At 39.1% G+C, this 21,817-nt stretch overlaps 7 protein-coding genes across 9 annotated transcripts in view; 3 read left to right on the top strand and 4 right to left on the bottom strand.

Annotated features, from left to right (window-relative positions):
• LOC129791562 (BAI1-associated protein 3) overlaps positions 1–11,554 on the top strand; it is a 61,761-nt gene extending 50,207 nt beyond the window's left edge. For all 3 annotated transcript variants that reach the window (XM_055829762.1, XM_055829763.1, XM_055829761.1), the window contains exons 6-15: positions 3,895–4,192; positions 4,300–4,501; positions 4,563–5,159; positions 5,232–5,416; positions 5,545–5,596; positions 5,665–5,796; positions 5,903–6,276; positions 6,356–7,181; positions 7,274–7,520; positions 8,649–11,554. In XM_055829762.1, coding sequence (XP_055685737.1) covers positions 3,895–4,192; positions 4,300–4,501; positions 4,563–5,159; positions 5,232–5,416; positions 5,545–5,596; positions 5,665–5,796; positions 5,903–6,276; positions 6,356–7,181; positions 7,274–7,520; positions 8,649–8,740 — 3,005 coding nt within the window. In that variant the 3' untranslated portion in view covers positions 8,741–11,554. The remainder of the gene's footprint in view (positions 1–3,894; positions 4,193–4,299; positions 4,502–4,562; positions 5,160–5,231; positions 5,417–5,544; positions 5,597–5,664; positions 5,797–5,902; positions 6,277–6,355; positions 7,182–7,273; positions 7,521–8,648) is intronic.
• Positions 1–21,817, bottom strand: part of LOC129791558 (trifunctional purine biosynthetic protein adenosine-3) — a 1,078,967-nt gene that overhangs the window by 773,960 nt on the left and 283,190 nt on the right. The window lies entirely within an intron of this gene.
• The window catches only part of LOC129791559 (potassium/sodium hyperpolarization-activated cyclic nucleotide-gated channel 3), a 1,048,222-nt gene that overhangs the window by 884,319 nt on the left and 142,086 nt on the right, over positions 1–21,817 (bottom strand). The window lies entirely within an intron of this gene.
• LOC129791571 (ubiquitin carboxyl-terminal hydrolase 36) lies at positions 12,162–17,726 on the top strand. The gene is made up of 4 exons (XM_055829791.1): positions 12,162–12,358; positions 12,579–12,869; positions 13,201–15,161; positions 16,487–17,726. Exons 2-4 carry the CDS (start codon positions 12,608–12,610, stop codon positions 16,835–16,837), a joined length of 2,574 nt encoding a protein of 857 aa, XP_055685766.1. The 5' UTR covers positions 12,162–12,358; positions 12,579–12,607; the 3' UTR covers positions 16,838–17,726.
• Positions 18,411–19,609, bottom strand: LOC129791619 (THUMP domain-containing protein 1 homolog). The gene has a single exon (XM_055829858.1). It carries the CDS (start codon positions 19,419–19,421, stop codon positions 18,537–18,539), a length of 885 nt encoding a protein of 294 aa, XP_055685833.1. The 5' UTR covers positions 19,422–19,609; the 3' UTR covers positions 18,411–18,536.
• LOC129791646 (uncharacterized) lies at positions 19,628–20,252 on the top strand. Its single transcript, XM_055829901.1, has 2 exons — positions 19,628–19,734; positions 19,810–20,252. The coding sequence occupies exons 1-2, from the start codon at positions 19,726–19,728 to the stop codon at positions 20,092–20,094; spliced, it is 294 nt and encodes a 97-aa protein (XP_055685876.1). The 5' UTR covers positions 19,628–19,725; the 3' UTR covers positions 20,095–20,252.
• On the bottom strand, positions 20,184–20,889 carry LOC129791641 (probable small nuclear ribonucleoprotein Sm D1). The gene is made up of 2 exons (XM_055829895.1): positions 20,766–20,889; positions 20,184–20,630 (listed from the first exon to the last, which is right to left on the bottom strand). Exons 1-2 carry the CDS (start codon positions 20,777–20,779, stop codon positions 20,270–20,272), a joined length of 375 nt encoding a protein of 124 aa, XP_055685870.1. The 5' UTR covers positions 20,780–20,889; the 3' UTR covers positions 20,184–20,269.

The following is a 21,817-nucleotide window of genomic DNA, read 5'->3' as shown; positions in this document are numbered from 1 at the left end:
TGGAATTCCTTTACTGTATTATGTAGATAGTGTAAGGAAGTGAATTCCTCAAAGGATTCTTCCTTCATCTCAAGATGACTTTTACTTTATATAAAATAGTAAGAAATTCGTATGTTGGATGAAGCTTTTTTGGCATCTCTCCCACATTTAATTTCATCTTTTCCCTCTTCGTTAGTAAATTAATTAAATCTCATCCTCCTTCATCCCTTTTCAGAGAGATATAAAGGGGAGCTTTGGGGTAAAAAGTATTGAGATTGCTCACCCCTTTTTAGTTAAGCTCAAAAGATTGGTATATTTGTTTGGCAAAAAGTATGAAATAATTTCTTCCACACAAATTGCTACAGGAACATTCATTTCAACAATATTTAATTCACATTGAGTTTGTGGAAAAAAAACATCCCTAACAGCATATTTTACGATTCATTAGCGTAAAATTAACAAGAAAAAGTGGATAAATAGCTAACTTCTCATAGAGCATAATTGTGGGAAATAAATATTTAATGTATGATTGGTAGATGATAAATTGTGGTGGCGGTGGAAGGAAGTCAATGAACCAACAATGAGAGAAATAACCCGATTTTCATTGCCAAGAGAATCTCTAAAAGTGGGGCTGAAATCATGACCATGAAAAGAAAGTGAAAGTTGGCAATTTTCCAAATATATTTGCGATTGAAATTGAATTCGAATTCAAAGGTATGTTTTGTGCTAGAAAATAAATTGAAAATCAACTGAGGAAATTTTGCAAAAGACGCAAAAGGGCAAATTTAAACGTTTTGTTTGTACCTATTTTGCCTATTTTACAAAAGCTTTATGTTTTTAATGTCTCAAAATGATTTAATTTGAAAAATATATAAATTTTCTTGTGGAGAAAAGAAAATCCCTTAAATTACTTTTTAAAAAGTCTTTCAATAAATCAAGCAAATTAGAAAAGATCCAAATTAGCTGATAAAGCTTCATGAATTTTTTTTTTCCTCTTGAACCCCCCCCTCGCTCTGTATATAATCCATTTTATATATGGTCTGAAGGGCAGGAAAATCCCCTAAAACTGTTTCCCATAAAACTCAAAGACGCTTTAATGCGATGTTATTATTTATTTTGGCAGCATTAATTTAAGATTCTCATCGTGTTTGCACACGAAATAGCGACTTGGAAGGATTTAGTGTGGAGAAAAAATTGACTTTTGACTGAAAGCCCATGATTTCTTCATTTTTTTCCCCTTCATTTCTTTCTTTCAAGCCATCAAGTGAATTTTTCCACCCCCTGTGGGGCACGTTTTCTTTTTTAAGGTGGAAAACACACGATGAGGCAAGGAGAATATCGTGGATTAAATTGGTTAAAAAAACTGATGAGGAATGAGGAACGATGCTCTCTCTTTCCATTTAATTTCCTCCCCTTATAAATCCATCACAGAAAATTTCTCAATGAAAATGAAATACATACACCTTCACCCCCGCATTTTCCATAACACTCTTTCAGGGTGGAAAAGGGGGTGAAATTTGTGCGCGGAGGAATGGGGGCAAATTCGAGGTTGAGTGATTTGGGGTATTGTGGATGATTTGGGTTGAATGTATTTGGAGGGGTGGACTTCAAAATAGCGAGATTACAAAATAATTTTCCAAAAATAGACGGGTTGAAGCTACCCTCCCACCCCCCCATTTAAACCCTCGGCAGCGTCGAAATTGTCGTGTGGAGGAATTTTCACTCCCTCTCGAGTGAAAAATTCTGTATGGGTACGCCAGGGCCAGGAAGGATGAAATGTGTACCATCAGTCGGAGTTTATTTTCTCCATTTATTATTGGTCTGCTGACCTCATTCCCCATGCGCATCGGAGCTTTCATCCATTGAGAGCGTAGACACGCGGAGCGAATTGCCTTTGACAGGTGCACGGCCCCTCAGGAAGGGCTGATCAGGTGTTCAGGGAATTTATTAAGAAAAATTAATCTTAAAATTTTAATAAATTTTATGGGAAAAGTTCCATCGAAGTGTTTAAAAGAAAATCAATGATTTTTCTTTAGGGAAATTGTATCGTTATATTGAAAAGAATCTCAATGATATTTCGTTTAAATCCATCTCAATATATTTTATGGATTTCATGAACCAGAAATCCCAAAGCTTCCATATCAATGGTGCTAAATTTAAGCACATGTATCGGTCTATTTCAGGAAATAGAAAAGCAATTTATGTGGAAAAATATTCCCAACTGCGTGTCCCTCCATGTCAAGTGGCGAATATAAGATGACGTGGGAGATGGAATCAGGTGCAAAAGGAGTGATTGCCTTGTGTGTGTGTGCCTTAGTCGTCCCCAAAGAGATATTCCTCCCACACTTTTGGATTTTGTGCTTTGGTTGTGGGAAACATTTTCATTTGCGGAGCTTGAAGAGGGATGGTGGTGCTACCTCATACCCTTCTGTGTCCGCATAATGCGTCTATCGTGTGTGAGCACACAATTGGATGAAAATAAAAAGCTCATAGAGGGAAAATACCGATTGGGGAGGAAATTTAATAGAAAACCACCGTTTAATTCCAACAAACCACGAAAATGGGAAAGAAAAAAGCCCACACCACCCTCTCTCCTCCCCAAAGCCACTGTAATGGGGGTTTTGTATAGATAAATGGGAAAAGCTAAAACGATAAATTAATTTTCATTCAAACCCCACAAAAGAATGCATTTTTAGGGGGGAAAATCAAAAAGCTCAGAAAATGCTTTCGCGTGTTAAATTTATTGATTTCTTTGTCTTATTAATACTTATACGGAAAAACTGTGGGAGAAGAGGGGGGAGATATAAGCTCGAGAAAAATATGTAGAGATCACATATAAATTTCTTTGAAAATTCCCACCGACAACTTTTTTAATTTACTACCTTTTTCCCCGCAGAAATTCCAACTAATTCTGCTGGAATTTGTGGTTTGCAGGAATTTTTGCATTTTGCAATTAAAGTTAATACACAAAAGCTCAACGCTAATAAATGGCGTTGGTTCTATTCGACTTTAACTTTTTTTTACATTAAAGCTTTCTGTGAGCTTTTCAGAATTTTATTTAAAAAAAACCCTTTCAGTGCGAATTGTTTGCACAATAGTGAAATTTATTAATCAGGATATATGAAATGAAATCATTTTGGCTGAATTTATCGTCAAAAATTAAAGCTCTGGATTGAACAGAGTACGACCTAACTAATGGCTTAGAATCGGAATTGAATAACTTGCAATTTTTTCAGGAAATAATAATCAAAACTTTTCCCACAAAGCCCTCAAAGAGCAGTCAAAGGGTTAAAAAAGAGAAACTTTTAAAAATTCTGCAAGAATATGTGTTTTCCATGAAGAGAGAAGATCACAATTTCTCATACTCTGACCCATGTTTTGTGTTTGTATCATTATTAACAATGGTCAGACCTTTAGCCTCCCCGTCCATGTTTCACATCCCTTTTGGCTGTGCGACCACAGCTTTCTGCGGAATTTCCTGCACCACAGAAAGCTTACACACGATGGTATGGGGGAGGACGGTGTAATTTATGTTTTCTTGGTCCCTCTCTTACTTTCCTTTCGTGGCTTTCATCACCTTCTTCCCCTCATGGCTTTTTTTTCGGGGGGGAGGTGGTTGCCCATCCTGGGTTGGGTTTCCGGGCATATATGAATGGAATGAGTTATAACGGACGGTGTATGACCATTGATGGCCACAATGTGAATTTCTCTACTATGTAACGATCTCTGGAAAATTTAAAGGTGATTTCTTTGCAAGAAAAATCTGTTTGACTTGCAAAATATTAATCTAGAGAGCTTTTGACGATGAAAAGTAGGAAAACAGAGCTTTCAGACACATCAATGAATGATTTTATAATTATATTTGGAATAGGTCCTATTAATTAGTCCCTTTGTACAATTTTATCTCACCTGCAGGCTTTAGCGATCCGTATTGCATGCTGGGTATTCAACCATGTGGAGCTCCGGTGTCACCCCAACCGCCCCCATTGACCCCGAGAACTCTTTCAGAAGCAGGACTCGATAATAATTTGGATTCACCGCACGGAGACAAGCTGCGGAAGCACCACAGCTTCCGGCTGAGCTTTAAGCGTAAAGAAGGGTCGAGGCGTGACCAACGTGATTCCCTGAGTGGACCTGTACCAGCCAAATTTATCCGCGCCACTTCCATAAAGCCCCACACACTCTGCCCCAAGTGGAATGAGAAGTTCAAATTGTGAGTTATTTAAAAATCTAAAGTAAAACCTCTTCTGAGCTTTGAGCTTTTAGATTAAAATATTACGAGAGCCAAGATAACTAAAAAAAAAATTATTTAATTTGTAGTGATATTGATGACCTGAATACTGATACCTTCCACTTGGACATTTGGGACCATGATGATGAGAGTTGCGTCCTGGACGCAGTATCGAGGCTCAACGAGGTACGCGGTGTACGGGGTTTGGGGAGATTCTTCAAGCAAGTCTGCCAATCAGCGCGTCAGGGATCCCAGGATGATTTTCTGGGCTGTGTCAATTTCCCCGTGGCGGTGAGTTTCACTTTCCCCCCCCAATTCTCTTCCCCCCTAAATATTTCCTTTTGGTACCCAGGAGATTCCCTCCACGGGTTTCGATAGATGGTTCAAATTGGAGGCAAGGAGTCAACGGAGTACCGTTCAGGGGAGGATTAGGCTGAAAATGTGGCTATCAACGCGCGAGGATAGGGGTACATCGGAAGAGGATACCTTTACGGAGGTGCGAAAGCTCGAAAAGCTCCACACGGTGTTCATGTGCCACGAATTGGCAACGCACGAACCCACGTGGACGTGGTGTGGTGAACTTCCGGGGCCAGCACTAACTATCCTCCATCAAATGGCTGTTCAGGGAGATTTGTCGGATCTCCTGTCGAGCCTTTCGAGATTTGTGGCTGCTGTAAAGCTAAATCGACGAACACCCATCGACCCCAAGTTCCTCCATCGTATGCTCGTGGAATCAGATAGGTTGTGGAGTCAACCAGGGCAGGAGCCACTCACGCGTGATGTGGAACAATGGCTGGCGGATGCAATGACGGGGTTTGTGGAGAAGTCTCTCAATCAAATTCGACGGCATCGTGATGTCTTCCCTGCCCTGCATCCACCATCACTTCTTCGCCTTGAATTCCTTCTTCGCTGCCTTGGCCTATTGGGTTCCATGAAGGCATTCCGACAGGTACACCCTGTAATCATCCTGAATTCTTTTTATGGGAAATTTTATTCTTAATTTAAAATAAAATCCCTCCAGGTTTGTCCCTTCAATAAAGGCGTTCGTGGTGAAATTGTTGCATCCTTGCGGAAAGGTTCCATCCAATGGGCACAGCATGGACTTCGTGATGCACAGAGAAGTGGGAGTCCTCTGGTTCACTTCACATCAACCCTAATTGCTGATCTTCAACTCGGCCTCACTTACTACCATGCACCATTCGACAAGTAAGGGTGGTTTCTCATTGACGAGGAAATTACTCATTTCTCCCAAACCTCATTATCTCTTCTCGTTTTCTTATTTTTTTTCCTCCACCACCACCGTCATCCCTTCTGCTGCTGCTGCTGCTGTTCAGCACAAATGGGATTCAGTATTTCAGCATCATTTACAAACAATTCGACGCAATGGTGAGTGCACGAAGCGTGATGGGAAGGAGGAAGAGCATTGATTAATTGTTACGCTTTGTCTCCTGCAGCTGGCCGAAGAGGTGACATCGAGGATGGAAACGGGGCAAATACCGGGAACATCACTTAATCATTGGACACTCCTTGAGGGTGACAAAGAACCCGCAGATACGCGACCATTTGAGCTCTATCTTGCCTTACAGGTCAGCTATGAAAATTCTTTTCTTTTCTTTTCTTTTTAGAAAGTTTAGAAAGAAAAAAATCCTCTAAAGGAATCAATAATCCTGGATTTTATTTGTTTTTTTTTAGGAATTTTCAGCACTTAAACAGCACCTGTCTGTGATGCCACAGCCCCCGGAAAAGCAGCTAGCACTCCAGAATTATCACGAATGGTTCGAGGGGGCCCTACAACGATGGCTATCTGTGAGTAAAGCACGTGCTCTCAATCGTGTCAGGGCATCAATACAGCTCGATCGAATCTGCGAAGGAGAACGTATTGTGCGGCATAGCACTTCTTCCGTTGACACTGCCTCCTGCTTCTATCAACTACGTGAATTCTGGCAACTACTTCAGTGGCCTGATCTCAATACAGGTGCTCACTTTGAAGCTCAACTCGTTGATGCTGCCTGCGCTGCGGCAGTTCACTACGGAGATCTCATTCATCAAGCACTAGCAGATGGAGGGTAAGATTCAAGGCACCTAAAATGTCTGCAACGGAAGAAACTTAAGCAGGAAAGGATTGTTCTTTTTTTTTCCTTGTAGGTACTACGAACAATCGGGACCATTTCGCACATCGGACGATATGTGTGTGACTGTGAACAATTTGGAGTACGTTCGGCGTTCTCTGTCGGAATTTCGATCAGACGGTGGGAGTTTGCCGGAGATTACGGAAGCACTGCTGGAATCGAGTCTGCAACAGTTGGAAACGCGTGCTGAGCGTGTTCTCGGGCGCTTAGGGGCTCTCATGCAGGGTCCACTGCAGAAGGCTGTTTTCCATTTAGCCTGGTCTCCGGATACACTGCCGACAAATCAGGCCATTGTACCCCTTCTTGAGTATCTCGATGTTCACCTGTCGGCCCTCAATAGTGCCCTGCTGTCGAAGAGCTTCAACAGGGCACTGTGTATTGTGTGGAACACGGTGCTGGGGGAATTGGCACGACAAATGGATACGGGTGGTGATGGGGATCGTCCGCGGGTGTTTCATGATCGTCTCTACGAAGCTCTCCATCTTCTTGTGGATTTCTTCAATGCCGAGGGTTTGGGGCTGCCAATGGATGTCCTCCACTGTGAGGGCTATTGGCGCGTCGAGCAGCGGCTGCAGTACCACAAAACAGACACAGATCGCCTAATTGATCTCTTCCACATGCAGCGTCTGCAGGAGCAGCTCACAGCTACGTGTCCTGGCCCATATGGTATTCTAGCTGTACGTGCTTACTTCAATCATGACTCCCTCTGTGTGGAGGTTCTCCATGCACGGGATATTATTCCACTTGATCCCAATGGCTTTAGTGACCCTTTTGTGATTCTCGAACTTCTTCCACGTCGTATTTTCAATCATTGCACCGAACAGCAGACCAATGTCCATAAAGTGAGTCCACAACAATTGATGTAGTTAAAGCAGCCCCATCATTGCTGCCGGAAAATAAATTTTCTCTTTGCTCTTTTTTTTTCATTGCACAGAAAACCCTCAATCCCATCTTCGATGAATGCTTCGAATTCTCTGTGACACTAGAGCAATGCCTCACGGAGGGGGCAATGATTGCTTTTACTGTGATGGATCACGATGTTCTCACGGCAAATGATTTTGCCGGAGAAGCCTTCCTGGCACTTGGAAATATCCCCGGGGTTGCTGACTACAGTACAAGCGTTGAGAATTTCCATGGGCTTAAACATGTGGATCTACCACTAATGCAGCAGCACGATAGAAGTGAGTACAACATTTAAAAAGCATCATACAGTACAGAGGGGAATCCCTGAAACGTGAGAATTTCCAATAGAATCCCCCCTCTCTGCATATTTTAAGCTCAATTTTCTCCCAATAAATTCCTTCTTCATCACACGCGAGGGTGTGTGGGAGAATTTCCTTGCGGCACGTGATCCAAAGTCGATTTTTCTTGGTGGTTTATCGCAATGATTTCACATCTTTTGTTTGCCAAACACTTCCGTTTCATCCCCTTCATCTTCCGGACTCCACACTCCCATTTTTTTCTTCTTCTTCTTAAACACATATTTTTCAGCACTTTTCCAGGCTTTTCACTTTGGCGCGGGGGGTAAATTGGGCGATTGGTGGGGGGAGGGGGATGTTTTGGCAAAATAAAAAGAAAAGAATGTGGTGGGTGCTAAAGTGTGCTCCACTTCGTGAATAATTTATTGTTGGACGCAGCAGGGAAATCTGATTTTCCAGCACCGGGAGAAAATGTGTGAGAAGGTGGATTTGCATGATTTATTTCATGTATTCGGCAATGCAGACATGTTGGGGAAGGGGGGCGGGAAGGGGGGACGTCAAGAAAGGAATTAGTTGTTTCTCCAGAGAGGGGGGGAGGAAGGTACACACATTCAAGGGCAAATTGAGGGTGAAAAATTACAAGAAAATGCTAAATATAGGTCATTAGAATCCCATAATAATTATTAACGGGAAGGGGGGGCATGAAATGGGGGCGGAGTGTGCTTATTTGTGGAACGAATTATTGATTTATCAGTTAGCCTCTTAATTTGTAATGTATATATATTTCACGTGGGGGTGCGGGGCAGAGGGGAGATTTATGATTAAAAGAAAATATAATTCAAATTTTTCTCACGAAAAAGAAGCTTCCCGCAAAGTTTCCATAGGGAAAAGGGAACTTTTATTCAAATGAGCCTCCCTTGGGGGGTTGGAGGGGGGTTGAAGAAAAGGAGTTTTTCCTTTCCCCAAAGGTGCCTACACCTCGCGCGCTTGAAACATTTATCTCTAAAATGCTAACAAATTCAACGTAAGAAGCTTAATGTCTCCTTACTTGATGATTTATTTGCTCAATATTTCTTTCCGTGTGCACGTCCCTTCTCAACGTATTCGCAGATCATCCAATCCTGCAGATTCTTGATTCGAGAATTGGTGACAAACAGGCCGTGGATTTTGTAAGGAAGCAGAAGGCACGGATGGCTGTGTAATTCCACCAACACGAAGGACGAAAAGAAGGTAGAAGAGGAGGAGGAGGAAACTAGGAGAGAGAGAGAGTTACTTTCGGGAAAGCTCTTCATCTACTAAACCAAAAAAAAGGGGAAAAGCCGCTTAAGAACTTCCCATTGGCTTCAAGCTTATATAATAAATATATAATTGTGGGAAAATGCTAAAATATTTATTAACTTCTCTACTTTCTATATTATATATTTTTTATTATAAATATTTTTCTCTTGGGAAGTTTATTTTTTGTGAAAAAATAATCTTTTCACTCTAAAAATATTTTTTTTCATCTTTTATGCATTTTGTTATGAAATGCGCGGGAAAATGGAAAAAGGATTAAAATAAATTCTGTGGAAAATCATTTATTTTGTGTCTGAATAAAAAAACAATCAGCATTACAATTCAATCGAACAGTTCAGCAAAATGAATCAATTCAGAAAATTCTCTGAATTATTTTTTAGTAGCTGGATTTATTCGTTAAAAGTTATAAGTTTTGTATGTTTTATAGGAAAATAAAACGTTCAGCATCAGAATAAAAATTTATGATCTGCTAAAGGGTTTGTTAATAAATAATTTCAATATAAAATAAATTCAGCACAAATTAAGAGAAATTAAAATGAATAAAGCTCACAGACTGAATTGTTCAGAAAATTAATTTTTCGTTTAAGAATAAAAATTAATATCTGAATAAAGATTCGGTGAACATTTAAATTCAGCAAAGCTAAAAGAAAATTAAGCATAATTCAGGCAATTCAGCATCATCCGATAAAAATTTAAGTAACAAAGAGCCTTATTCAGCGACCAAGAAACCCTTAAAATTCACTTGAAATCTTGAAATTTCAGTACAAAATTCAAAGATTCAAAAGTTTCTTTGTCGCTGAATAAGGTCCATTTGCTGAATTCTTTGAATTTTGCTGTATTCTCTGAATTTTTCTGAATTTTTTAAATTATCTTGAGTTTACCGATTTTTGCTGAATTGGATAAATTTTTTTGAGTTTTTCTGAATCTGAATTTGAATGATTTCTATTATGTGAAGTAATTTAAAAACTGCTGAATTCTCTCTTCAGGCGCTGAATATGTCCTTCTAGTGCTGATTTCAAGACACAGATAAATGAATTTTCCACCTCTTCTAACTTTTGCCTTCATGATACTTTAAAAAAAAAAACATAAAATCTCTTTCTAAAAGAAATCAATTTGTGTGATGAAACTTATTCTGATTAACTCCGTAGAGTAGCGAAACTTAAAAAAAATAATTTTCTGTGTAAAAAAAAGAAAAACAAGAAATTGAGCCAAAAAATTGTACATTTGTATGAATTTTCTCTTCTAAATCTATAAATTAAACTGCGCACATGCTTTAGGAATTAACCAAAAAAAAGAACATGGGATTGAAAATGAGATGAAAAGGCGATGCAGAGTAGCAAGAAGTAAAAGAAAAATTTAACATACTTTTGCTATCGAAAAAAAAACCTACCTAATATCATTCTATGGATATTTTCTTATGAACAAAATAAAAATGAAAATCATGAGAGGAGCTAAAGAGCGACATTATGAAGTGAAAGTTATGAGTAAAAAGAAGGATTTTATCTGAGGAATTATATTTAAAAAAAAAATGAAAAAGAGATATGAAATCAATTATTAATTAATATAAAAATATATTGTACAATTCAACTATGATAGAACATTAAGGGAATATTAAAAAAATAATATTTATGAATCTCCTCTCCGTCGAGCTTAAATTACTATCTTTGCGGCTCTTTGTACTTTTTGTTTTTAACTTTTTTCTGTATAAAAAATCATATTGAGGATACCAACAAAAAAAAAGATGCTATTTTAAAAGGATAAAAAAAACGTACATATAAATTTTGGACGCGACACACTTTTTGAGCACACCATTCTATACATTCTATACACACTTTTTACACATGAAAAAAAACTCTTTGAAGAAGCGTAGGTGGAGCACAGCATAATAAATATAAAAGTAACATAATTTCCTTCAATCTTCCAAAAAAACAAACAAACTGCAGCATAAACACTGTTCAACCGATCGGATTCCAATCGACCACCGATTGGCAGCAAACACAACATCGAAACAGCAAAGAAAATCACTTTTCCAACAGCTGCGGTACTGATTTTCAGAGAAATCTTTAAAATTTCTTCTAATAGAATCAATAAAACTACAACAGAGTGATGGAAAATAATAAAGAGAACCTCTAAGAACGTTTATTTAAAAGTTAACGACATTTTCAGGCTTTGCCAGCGTCCTTTCTGGCCGCCATTTTGAACTTTTTTTTATTTTATCCGTTAAAATTTAAAAAAATAAAATTATTCTCTCGTCCCCATTATTCTCCCTCACGCTGTTGTAATAGAGAAAAAAAACTCAAATATTTAATTAATTTCCCTTTTACTCAAATTCTCACAAGCAACACAACATGCACACAAAACAAATTAATTAATCCAGCAACAACTTATGATGAGATTTCTCTTTCACATCCACCCCTCCCTTCCATTTGGGGGATGTTGGTGTGAGGTCTTTTTGTAAAATCTTTAATATATTTTTTGAACTGAGATTTTCCTCCAAAGAAAAATGTAAAACTTTATTGTAATAATCAAAAAAAGAATATCTGAGTGACAAAAATCATAAAATAGAGGCAAAAAAAACATTCATCTGAAAAAAATGGAATCAATTATTAAGTGTGTAATTAAATAACATTTGGGGTTGAATTTTGCGATGGGGGAGGCGTGTGATGCGGATTTGTGAGCAACTGTGGGGGATGAGAATTACAATAAATGTGAAGAATGAACCCAAAAAAATGTTTTTTTTTCCTGGAAAATCTCCAAAAATTGTTGAAAACTTTTTCTTGAAGAATTCAAAAAAATATGTGCTGGGACATGTGCAAGGACAAACATTGAGACGTTTGGAAGTTAACTTTGCGCTTGGCGAGCTTTGGAAGCTGTGAGAGGAACTTCGTAGGAAAAACTCCACGAAAGTTTTCTTATTAGAGAATTTTGAACTTTAACTGTGCTTAATTATTGATCTTCTGGATCTTTCGGATCATCCAGGTCAAGACATTTTCAGTCTTTTCAATCAAAATTGTTGGAAAATGATTTTAGATGCGATTTATCTGCAAATCTTTTCTCTCTTATCAAGAAGAATTCCGTCGAGTTGTCCTAAAGAAAAATCATTAAAATTTTTAAAACTCCTTAAACTTTCACTTATTATAAAACATAAAATGAAAGTAGAAAAACTTTAATTTAAGATTTTATTCATGTTTGATTTTAATTTTTAAGCTTTTTGAGCTTTCTTAGAGTTTCATTTTTTCCAGTACAAAGGCTACAATCAAACGCATTTTTTACTGGGTCAGCCAACTTCAGGTGCCTTTCGCGCGGGCGCCATGTCAAAAATGACATCGGACTAGTTGAGAAGAAGAAGAAGAAGACTTTTTTCTGCAACCCCTTCAAAAATTTTCACCATGCTTGTGTGACAAAAAAGCGCAATTTTCCCACAGATACTTGTGCAGTGCGTGCGTGAGTGTGTAAAAAATGCGGCACTCAGTGCCGTGAATGGTGTAACATTGGAACATTGGACACCTGAGCAGTGTTTAGTGGTGAAAAATTGATTTTTCCGTCGCGGCGGCGGCTTCATATGACGTCAATCTGTCATTAACCCATGAAAAGATGGAAACTTACCATCGAGGTAGGTTTCCAAAGCGCGATCGCTCCTCACACACATTGCCCAATGACAGATTGACGTCATCGCTGTAGCCAACAGGAACTTCCTGAATCTAACAAAACCTTGTTTTCCCATCCTTTTTCATCCCTATTTAGGAACTGAGTGATAATCCTATTGCCCCCAAATGGTGTGCGACATCGTCAGTGCGGCACTCCGCGAGTCACTTTCATCCGCCAAGGCGGCGGAACGGGCTGACCGTAATCTCCAGACGCAGCTCGTTAGTACGACAAAGCGAATTTTTCTCACAAAAATTGAATACGAAGACGTGGACAGTACCCACAGCACTTGTGACGCCCTCAAATCCAAATATATTGTCTTCAAACCAACTTCCGGCATTATTTCCGGTACCACTGCTGAGGATAAAATGCCTGGTGTGTCAGCAGCCGGTTAGTATTTGTTTGATTTTTTTTCCGTGCATTTCTGTGTAGTTTTGTGTAGTGAGAGACGCGCCAGACAGTCACATGGGTCGCCTCCTACCTTCGTGGTGGCATTTTAGCGGCCTCCCGCGCGCAAAATCAATATAACCCAGTGCTGTTGAATGGTTTCCCTGTGTGTTCTACCGCGCGCGACAATTTCTCCATGACCTCATTCCCACTCACACAGACACACACCGGCTGCCCAATGGTCGCACGTCTTTTCTCCAGGAAATTATCCTCCAGGATCCCGAGAATTACTTGAAATTGAAGGGAAAATTAAACTTTTTTGTATATCCCGCAGGCTCCTGCTCGACACAAAATGGCACAACTGCAGTGAATGGCAGCAACAGCAAGGATGCTCAGTTGCCAGCACCCAAACGTGTCCTTTTTTCCCGCGACAGCGTACAGGTGGGCTGGCGGGCGAGTGGACGAAAATGGCAGGTGGGCGCCGGGTTGATAAACATGGGTAACACGTGCTACCTCAATTCGACGCTGCAGGCTCTCTTCCACGTGCCCGCCATTGCAAATTGGCTCATGGCCGACGATGCGCACCGGGAATCATGCGAAGATTCCGGCGGTGGGCAGGGTGGTTGTATAAATTGCGCAATGGCCCGTACACTCATCTCGTCGCAAACAAACCAATCCCCCATTAAGCCGTGGCTGATTCACTCAAAACTCCGGCTGGTGTGTAAGCACTTCTTCCCGGGGCGTCAGGAGGATGCGCATGAGTTCCTGCGGTACCTCGTGGAGGCCATGGAGAAGGCATACCTGGCACGTGTGAAGAATAGCCGTGATTTGGATCAGTACAGCAAGGAGACGACGCCTCTCAATCAAATTCTCGGTGGCTACCTACGGTCCACTGTGCGCTGCCTGGCGTGTGGGCACGTCTCGACGACGTTCCAGCACTTTGAGGATCTCCTGTTGGACATTAGGAAAGCCAATACGGTGGAAGAGGCCCTCGGGGGGTACTTCGCGCGTGAACGTCTCGAGGATATGGGCTACAAATGTGAGGCGTGCAAGAAGAAAACGTCCGCTACGAAGCAATTCAGCCTCGAACGTGCCCCCGTGGCGTTGTGTATTCAACTAAAACGCTTCTCCATGGCCGGCACGAAGCTCAATAAACACGTGGCTATACGATCAAAGCTCGATCTAACCCCCTATGCGTCAGGGCGTGCATCTGGGGCGCCTCTTGTCTACCGTCTCGTTGCAATGGTGACGCATTTGGGTGCTTCGCAGAATTGTGGGCACTACACGGCTATTGGGCTGACGGAAACGGGCAATTACTACCACTTTGACGATAGCACGGTACGGCCAATTAGCGTGCAGAATGTCCTCCAGACAAATGCCTACATTATCTTCTACGAACTGGAAGATGGTGCCCCTGCAAAAGCCCATCAACCACCACCCCCAAGTACAGCTACGAGCGCCAGTGCACGCGAAGAGGTGCGCAGCAATGGGGAGATGTCAAATGGAATCACCACAAATGGGGCAAAAGACACATCATCCCCAATGCGACACATTGAGCATCAGCCAGAGACAAAATCTCCCTTCATTGGACCCCTTTTGCCGGCTGAAGAGAAGACGCCGGAGAAGAAGGTAACCCTCAATGGGGATGCAAATCAGAAGATTACCTTCAGCATTACACCACCGAGTAGTAGGGCGACAGTCCTTCAGGCACAGAGCACCAGCCCCGTAGCACGTCCCATTTCCTCCAGTAAACTCGTCACAGTGGCAAAGAAGATGACCTTCAATGGTAGCTCAAATGGTATTGCAGCAGCTCCAAAGAGATTCACTCCACTTATCCTCACGAATAAGAGCAACAATTCAGCGGATAAGGGCGCAGAGGGAAAGTCCGTGGAGCAGGCAATGATACCACCAGCGGCGAAAAAGATGAAACTGCCGCCATCGCTTCAGCCCAAACCCAAAAGTCTCGTCCCCTATGAATCGGACGATGAGTCGAATCCATCGGAAAATGATGAACCAGTCATACTGAAGACACCAACAGGTGTGTGGCAGGTTACACCAATGGATGACCCAAATGTAGTCAAGAACAGCATCCCAACAACATCATCCAATGGGGCTGCAGCAGCTACTACACCAGTGCGGAAAGCAGCTCTCCCAGCACCTGAGAATGGGGGAGGAAATGAAATTATACGTAACACTGCCACAGTTAATCATTTGCTCAAGACAGGTGGGCATCGAGGCTATGGGGCAGCGAATGTCTACTCGTGGAATGGCCAAAAGACATCCCTCGACAGAGAGGTGAGTCTCACTTTTTTTATTTTGAATTATTTTAATTATTTTTGTATTTAAAAAAAAATGTTTTTGATGAAATTTATGAAAATTTTCGGGAATTTTTAACACTTTATGGACTTTTAGGGTTTTTTTTTCTTATGGGAAAATTTAATAAAATAATAAATAGAGAGGCAATTCAAACAATAATGTCGAATTGAATGAAAACCATTCTCAAGGGTTTTTAGCTGTTATTCTTTCTATTCCAATAAAATATTACAGAAAATAGTTTTAGATGAGCTAGTTTACGAAAATATCCGATAATTTTTAACTCTTTGGAGGCTTTAATGGGTTTACTTGCGGGAAAATTTAATCAATACGGATAAGTTAAAAAAAAACATTTTTTTGAATTTTTTCAGTTATTTTCCTTTCTTTTTCTTTAAATTAATACTGAAGGACATTTCTGGTAATCATGGCCAATTTCATTTATTTTTTTAATTGTCTCAGAATTAAATTAATTTATCGTGGTAAAATCTACGGAGAAAACTTCAAACATAAGAAATTTTATAAAATCGTTTCAATTTTGAGGGAGAAAATTAAGATCAAATGAGTTTATTCATCGTAATATGAAAAACTTTCTCATTCGTAGAGAGCTATTAAGACACGTGCAGAGAATGAAATTGAAGAAATAATCCAAATAATCATAGCTAAGATAAGATGGGAAATCGTTAATACGTCGTCATTTTGTATTTTTTTTTTATCCCTTTAAATGCCAAAAAAAAATTGGAAATTTCATTGGCGATTTTCTTTATTCTTTTGGGCTCCATTTGGATTTTTAATTCTCTTCAAGATAAAACGTATCACAATAGGTTTACGAATGGATAAGAAAAATTTTCCATATATCCATGAATAAGCTCCTTTAATGTTAGAAGTATCAGATCGGGTCCTTCAAGTGTTAAGAATTAAAAAAAAACTACATGAATAAGATTAAAATATAAGTTTATTAAAAATTGATGAACTTTTTAACCCTTTGAGTGGTTTTGTTGTTTTTTTTTTGTATAAAAAAATAAATTCAATCAATGTAAGGTTAATTAAAAAAAAATCTTCTCAATTTTTTAAATTAAAATTAAGAAAAACTACGTGAAAAGAATTTTTTTTTAAAAGTCAAAACTTGATGAATTTTTAACCCTTTGAGGACTTTTGAGTGTTTTTTTTTTATTAAAAGAAAAATAACAAAAAGGAATTTCAATCAAACTAGGGTTAAATAAAAAAAACTTCAATTTTTTAAATTAAAAAAAAAGAAGACGTGAAAAAAAATTTTGAATTTTTAAACAAATTCCTTCCCCCTCCTTCAGGTGCAAGAGGACAAGAAGGAAGAGCGAAAGCGTGAATTGGAGCATCAAATGGAGAATGGTGACATGGACAGGGGTAGGACGAAAAAGGTGAAGGTGCACCATCCACCGGGGAAGGATAATCCGGGCTACAATCCCTTCCAGGAGTACCAGATGCGCAATTGGACGTGGCTCAATAATGGTCGTCAGGGCTACCAGGGGCACATCTACCGCCAAAAGTCCTACAGCAACAATCACTACAACAACTACCGGGGCCAAGGAGGGGGTGGTGGTGGTGGTGGCTTCCGGGGGCGCCATCGGGGTGTCTTTAATAGCAATTTCCGTTCCCACCATGGCTACCGACGTGACAAATGAGAGCATTTACCGCCGATGACGCATGAAGCAGTGCGTGTGTTGTGTTCGCAAATCAATTAATTGAATGCTTTTATCCCTGAAACGTGTATTTCCGTGCGTGCGTGACACTTCATGAGAGATTCGCAAGCAGACATTTAAAAGAAAAAAAAACAATGAGACATTTTATTGTAGAAAAAAGACTAATTGTGACGACGATGCAAAGAGAGGCACATTGAATGTGATGTGTGTGAGTGTTGAAGAAACAATAGAAAAGATTAGTGACTGCGTAGGTGGGCACAGGATGAGCCGGAGACTGTGGTGTGTATATTTTGAATATATATACAACGTATAATGTTTTTAGGGTATTTTTATATATTTCAAAGCAAAAAAACAAAAATTAGAACATTGAGGGTGAGAGTGAGAGACATAAAAAAAAATGCAAAAAAAAAACTTTTACCTTAGACTGTAATTCCAAAATTTATTGTAGTCGATAAATTCACATTACAAGACACGAGATATTTTAAAAGAATTGAAATTATACTACATACATGGGTTTTTAGGCAAAAAAAATAAAAAATAAATAAATTCTGAATTAATGTATAGTAAAAAAAAAATAAAGAAGGAAAACAAAGATATAAAAAATCACTTTGATTAAAAAAAAAAGTTTTAGCAAAAAAAAGGATTTACGCACACACTTTTCCCATTTGCAAAAAAACAAACTCTTTTAGGGTTTAAAATGAGAGAGAGAGAGAGCTATGAGAAATCCTTCTGATAAGCAAAAATTCTTTGAAGAATCACAGCTAAAAGGAAAACTTCTAAGTGAAATATATATCGATATAAAAAAAAGATATTTATTAAAAAGAAAATGCAGACTTGAGAGAATAAAACTTACAATTTAGTGACACAAAAATTTCGTTTTATTGCTGTGAAAGGTTCACTGAAGGAGCAGGTTAACATTCTATTAATCCTTTTGTGGTCAGACTTAAAGGTAAGAAGTGAGAAATATTTCCTGATTTATATTTGATCAGAAAATTTAATTCTTATTTACAATGTTTCTTTTTTAATTTTAGAAAAGTCGAATAGATTCGATTAACCCTTAAACGATTTTGCTGGTCACCGTGGCTAATGCTATAATTTTAAATAGTCAGACAATTAAAATTTTTTAACAATTCGCAATAACTTTAAGTTGTGTTTTTAGGGAATTTCAATTACTTCAAGTTTTTTGGAAAACTTTCTTTGTAAGAGAAAATTAAGCTCAAACTTTGAGGATTAAAATAAAAAAAAATCCTTCAAGGGTTAAAGATTATTTTTTATGGAAAATTCCAACAATTAAAAATTCTTAATTTCTAATTATTCTAACTTTTTTAATTGGGCTACTAGGAATTTGTTTAAAACTGATTAAAGAAATCAGAATTTTTTAAGCTTTGGTACAATGTATTCCCCTAGGATCCTTCAAGGGTTAACTTTCAATTGAAAAACTTGTTTAATTTTTTTTAGGAAATCTTTATTTTCTTCGTGAAAATATCTATTTCATTATAAATTACTACCTTTTAATAGTAGAAAAATTCATTTTTTATTAGAAATTCATGAAAAATTGGATCGAAAATCCTTTTGAATTCATTTTCAAAATTAAATAAGTTAGAAGTTAGTCTGAAGATTTCTCTGTCGCTTCTGGTAAGGCTTCCTCCTCAATATCTTCATCCTTGATTGCTCCTTGCACCTATTTTGCGACTCCTTCAGCCTCAGTGCCCTCAGAAGGCATCTCGGGAGCCTCTACTGGAGTCTCTTTAGCTGCTCCTCCTCCTCCTCCTTTGGTCTCACCCTTATTAGTCACATCAGCGAGTTCCAACAAGTTGTACTTCTTGAGTTTCAAATAATCCGGAAGTACACTAATGCAGCACATCCCCTTGATGATTTCCACCACAACGGAAATCTCTGGCTCAGTGAGATTAACTTTATTCCCGGAATTTTTGCTCGTGACCACATCTGCGACTTCCTTAATCACATCATCGCGTGAAATGGCATTGTTGTAGCGTCTATTGAAGACAACGGAGAAGGTTTTGGGTTCCTGCAGGACGTACTTGTCGCAGAGACTCCCCACGGCGTCTGTGATACTCCGAAGATTGGCACGGCAAACAACTTCTACGGGAATCAGTCGAAGGAGGAACTTTGTACGCTGAACTTTTGTGGCTGCGATGTCACGGGCAATTTTAACCCCAAGCCCAACAGGATCATCCAGAGATGTAGCAATGAAGACACAATTGGTAACTCCGGTGTCGGCAACGTTGAATTTGTGAAATTTCTTCTGATTCCGCTGCTTCTCCTTGTCCAAATCTTTCTGCAGAGCTTTTGAAATGTCCTCCTCCTCCTCGTCATCGCTCTTCTTGACAGCTGTTGGCTCTTCCTCAGGTGGTGGATCATTCATCGAGGTGTCCATGTACTGATTGAGAATGTTGTAGCACTCCCGGATACAATCCTTTTCCCGGAAATTGCATGTGGCCATGAAACCTTTCATGCCGGGCTCCAAAAAACTAAGCTTTCGATGCTTCATCTCCTCATTCTTGTAATTATTCTTCCCATAGTTCTTCCTCTTTGCCTCGGACATTATCTCAGTGTTTTTTATCACTTCTCTTCCACTTATTTGCCAATTAGAATTCCTTTTCGATCGTTCTCAATCTTCTCAGAAATTCAACTCAACCCGGAATATGACATAACCTCACAAAAATGTTCGGATGTTGCGGCGAATTGTGGCGAAAGAACATCGCCCAGTTGCAATTTTTTTCTCTCTCAAAAGTCGATTTAAAAATTGTTTACAAACACGGAAAAGGAGACTTTTCGAAGGCAGAGAACCCGGAAATGCAATAGTCTGGCAACTTTCTCAATAAATAAGACTGCAAAACATTCCCCAAATGGCGCAGGTGAGAGGCAATTTAGGAATAACCTTCCGGAAGCAACTTTCTCTGACCTCAAAAAAAAAAATCTTTCTGAAATAGAGAAATGAAAACGAATGCGCCGTGAAGGCAGCTGAGGAGACAATCTCAGACCTCCTACATCGTACAAATGCCCTGGAAAAGCGAATAAGTAGTCCGCATTTGCCGGAGGAAGAACGTGTGCAGGCAGAGGAAGATCTGAAGTACATAAAACGAGTGCTGGAGAAGAATCAGGAACTCCTGGCAAAAATGCGAAAAGAAGATCGTAAGCCTATGCTTGTGATTTCCATTCTTGTCTTCCTCTGCTTCTTCTTCTACTCCCTCTACGTTCTCTTTTACGGAGCATAAGATGAAGATTTTGGACAAAAAGTAATTCCAAACATTCCAATTAACGAAAATACTCAGAGAAAATCTCGGGGGTGGGAATTTACAAGAAATGAGATGATTTTGTAATTTATATAGAGAAAAGAAATCCTTACAATACAGACGCGAAAGAAGTGTGTAAATGCTGGAAAGTTGTGATTTATCGCCGCCCACGACCCCTTCCGCCTCGTCCACGCGGCCCGCCGCGCCCTCCGCGAGCACCACGGCCCCTACCGCGCGTCCCCCCACGTGCAGCCTCCTTCTTCTTTGCCTTCGACTTGGGGGTGTCGTCAATGAGGAGTGTCTCCAGGGGTAGACTGTCCGGAAGGATGTAGTACCGAATATTGTTACCCCGTATACTGAGGGAGTCCAACTGCACCGGATCGCGATTTTTTATTGTCATCTTCACCGCCTTCAGGTGGGTATTCATGGCTACATCAACTCCCGTGATTGTTCCGTGTACCTGTGTGCCATTCTTCAGCTCAATTGTCACTGTTTCGTGACTTAATTTCATGAGAAATCTGCAAGAGGATTCACAAATGCGCGTTTGAGGTTATGATCACAACATAGACGCCGGGAAAAGATTCAAAATTGTGCAAAATTAAACATATTTTGCCACAAATATCATCTTGAGGGCTTCAGTTTGGTCGTCTTACCTCACTAGCTTCATTTTTTGCTACTTATTTCCACTTTTTAGCCAAGAAAATGCCGAACAAAACGTTTTTTAGTGTTTTGCAAAAGGAAACAGGCAAAAACAATCCCGGCAGAAACTTGTCAACAGTCCACTAACTTTATTTTATTAGACTGTCCCATAATGATCCTAAGTGATTCTTTTTGAAACCAGAACAATATGGGACAATCGAATTGATAAGATTATCTTAATTTTCTTAAATTTTCACAATTTTCCAAAAAAATCCGGATAGATTTGAAAATTTTAAATTATTTCAAAGTTTTTCGTCGATTCTAAAAATGCCGAAGTTCTGGAAATATGAAAACTGCTCAAACCAGAGCAAAATCAACCGTTTCAACTGAACTGACTGAATCAGAAAATATTGTTCAAGTTAGAAAAGAAAAGCCGAATAAATCAATTAAGTTAACCGAGCAGGAATTTTTGATTAGTAATTCAGGAACAGGATTCGCTTCTGGAGCCTAGAAAAGAGAAAGAAAACACCTCAACCTTAAGAAATTTCACGATCCGGACACTGCCAGACTTCCGGAAGTTTCTCTCAGCTTAATGAATTTAATTATTTTCAATTTTCTTTTATGGTTTTTTAGATCACTAATATATTTTGAATAAGAGAGATGTTTTAGTATTTATTTAGAATGGTTTTCTCATTACAATCCCTCTGTTCTTAAGGCAAATTTTTAGGTTAAGATCCGGATTCATTTTTGTGTTAAAAATTTTAGCCAAACTGCTTCAAGATCCGAAGAAAACTCATTCTAAATTATTTTTCATTCTTTCAAGAATTTTTCTTGAATCTGCCATAATTACCATAACGCCCTTAACGGTTTTTAGTTGATAACGACTCCATTTTGATTTTTTTCTCACCTCCCACATTAAAGCGAAAGATAATGATTTTTTCAGCTTCTACTGAATGGAATTTGAGCAAATTGGATTTAAATGAGAGAAGAAATAACAACCAACTTAACTTCGGTTCACATTTATTCAATTTTAAAGCTTTTAAAACCTTTTTGTGCTTTTAATGAG

This window comes from Lutzomyia longipalpis, chromosome 3 (assembly GCF_024334085.1).
Source record: "Lutzomyia longipalpis isolate SR_M1_2022 chromosome 3, ASM2433408v1".
In the NCBI taxonomy this organism is placed as follows: Eukaryota; Metazoa; Arthropoda; class Insecta; order Diptera; family Psychodidae; genus Lutzomyia; species Lutzomyia longipalpis.
The sequence above is the reverse complement of the archived record's forward strand: the minus strand, read 5'-3'. Positions and strand labels throughout refer to the sequence as shown.

Coding starts and splice junctions, on each gene's coding strand:
- LOC129791571 (XM_055829791.1), top strand. CDS start 12,608: ATGGTGTGCGACATCGTCAGTGCGGCACTCCGCGAGTCACTTTCATCC. Junction 12,870..13,200: donor GCCTGGTGTGTCAGCAGCCG/GTTAGTATTTGT, acceptor TATATCCCGCAG/GCTCCTGCTCGACACAAAAT. Junction 15,162..16,486: donor AGACATCCCTCGACAGAGAG/GTGAGTCTCACT, acceptor CCCCTCCTTCAG/GTGCAAGAGGACAAGAAGGA.
- LOC129791619 (XM_055829858.1), bottom strand. CDS start 19,421: ATGTCCGAGGCAAAGAGGAAGAACTATGGGAAGAATAATTACAAGAAT.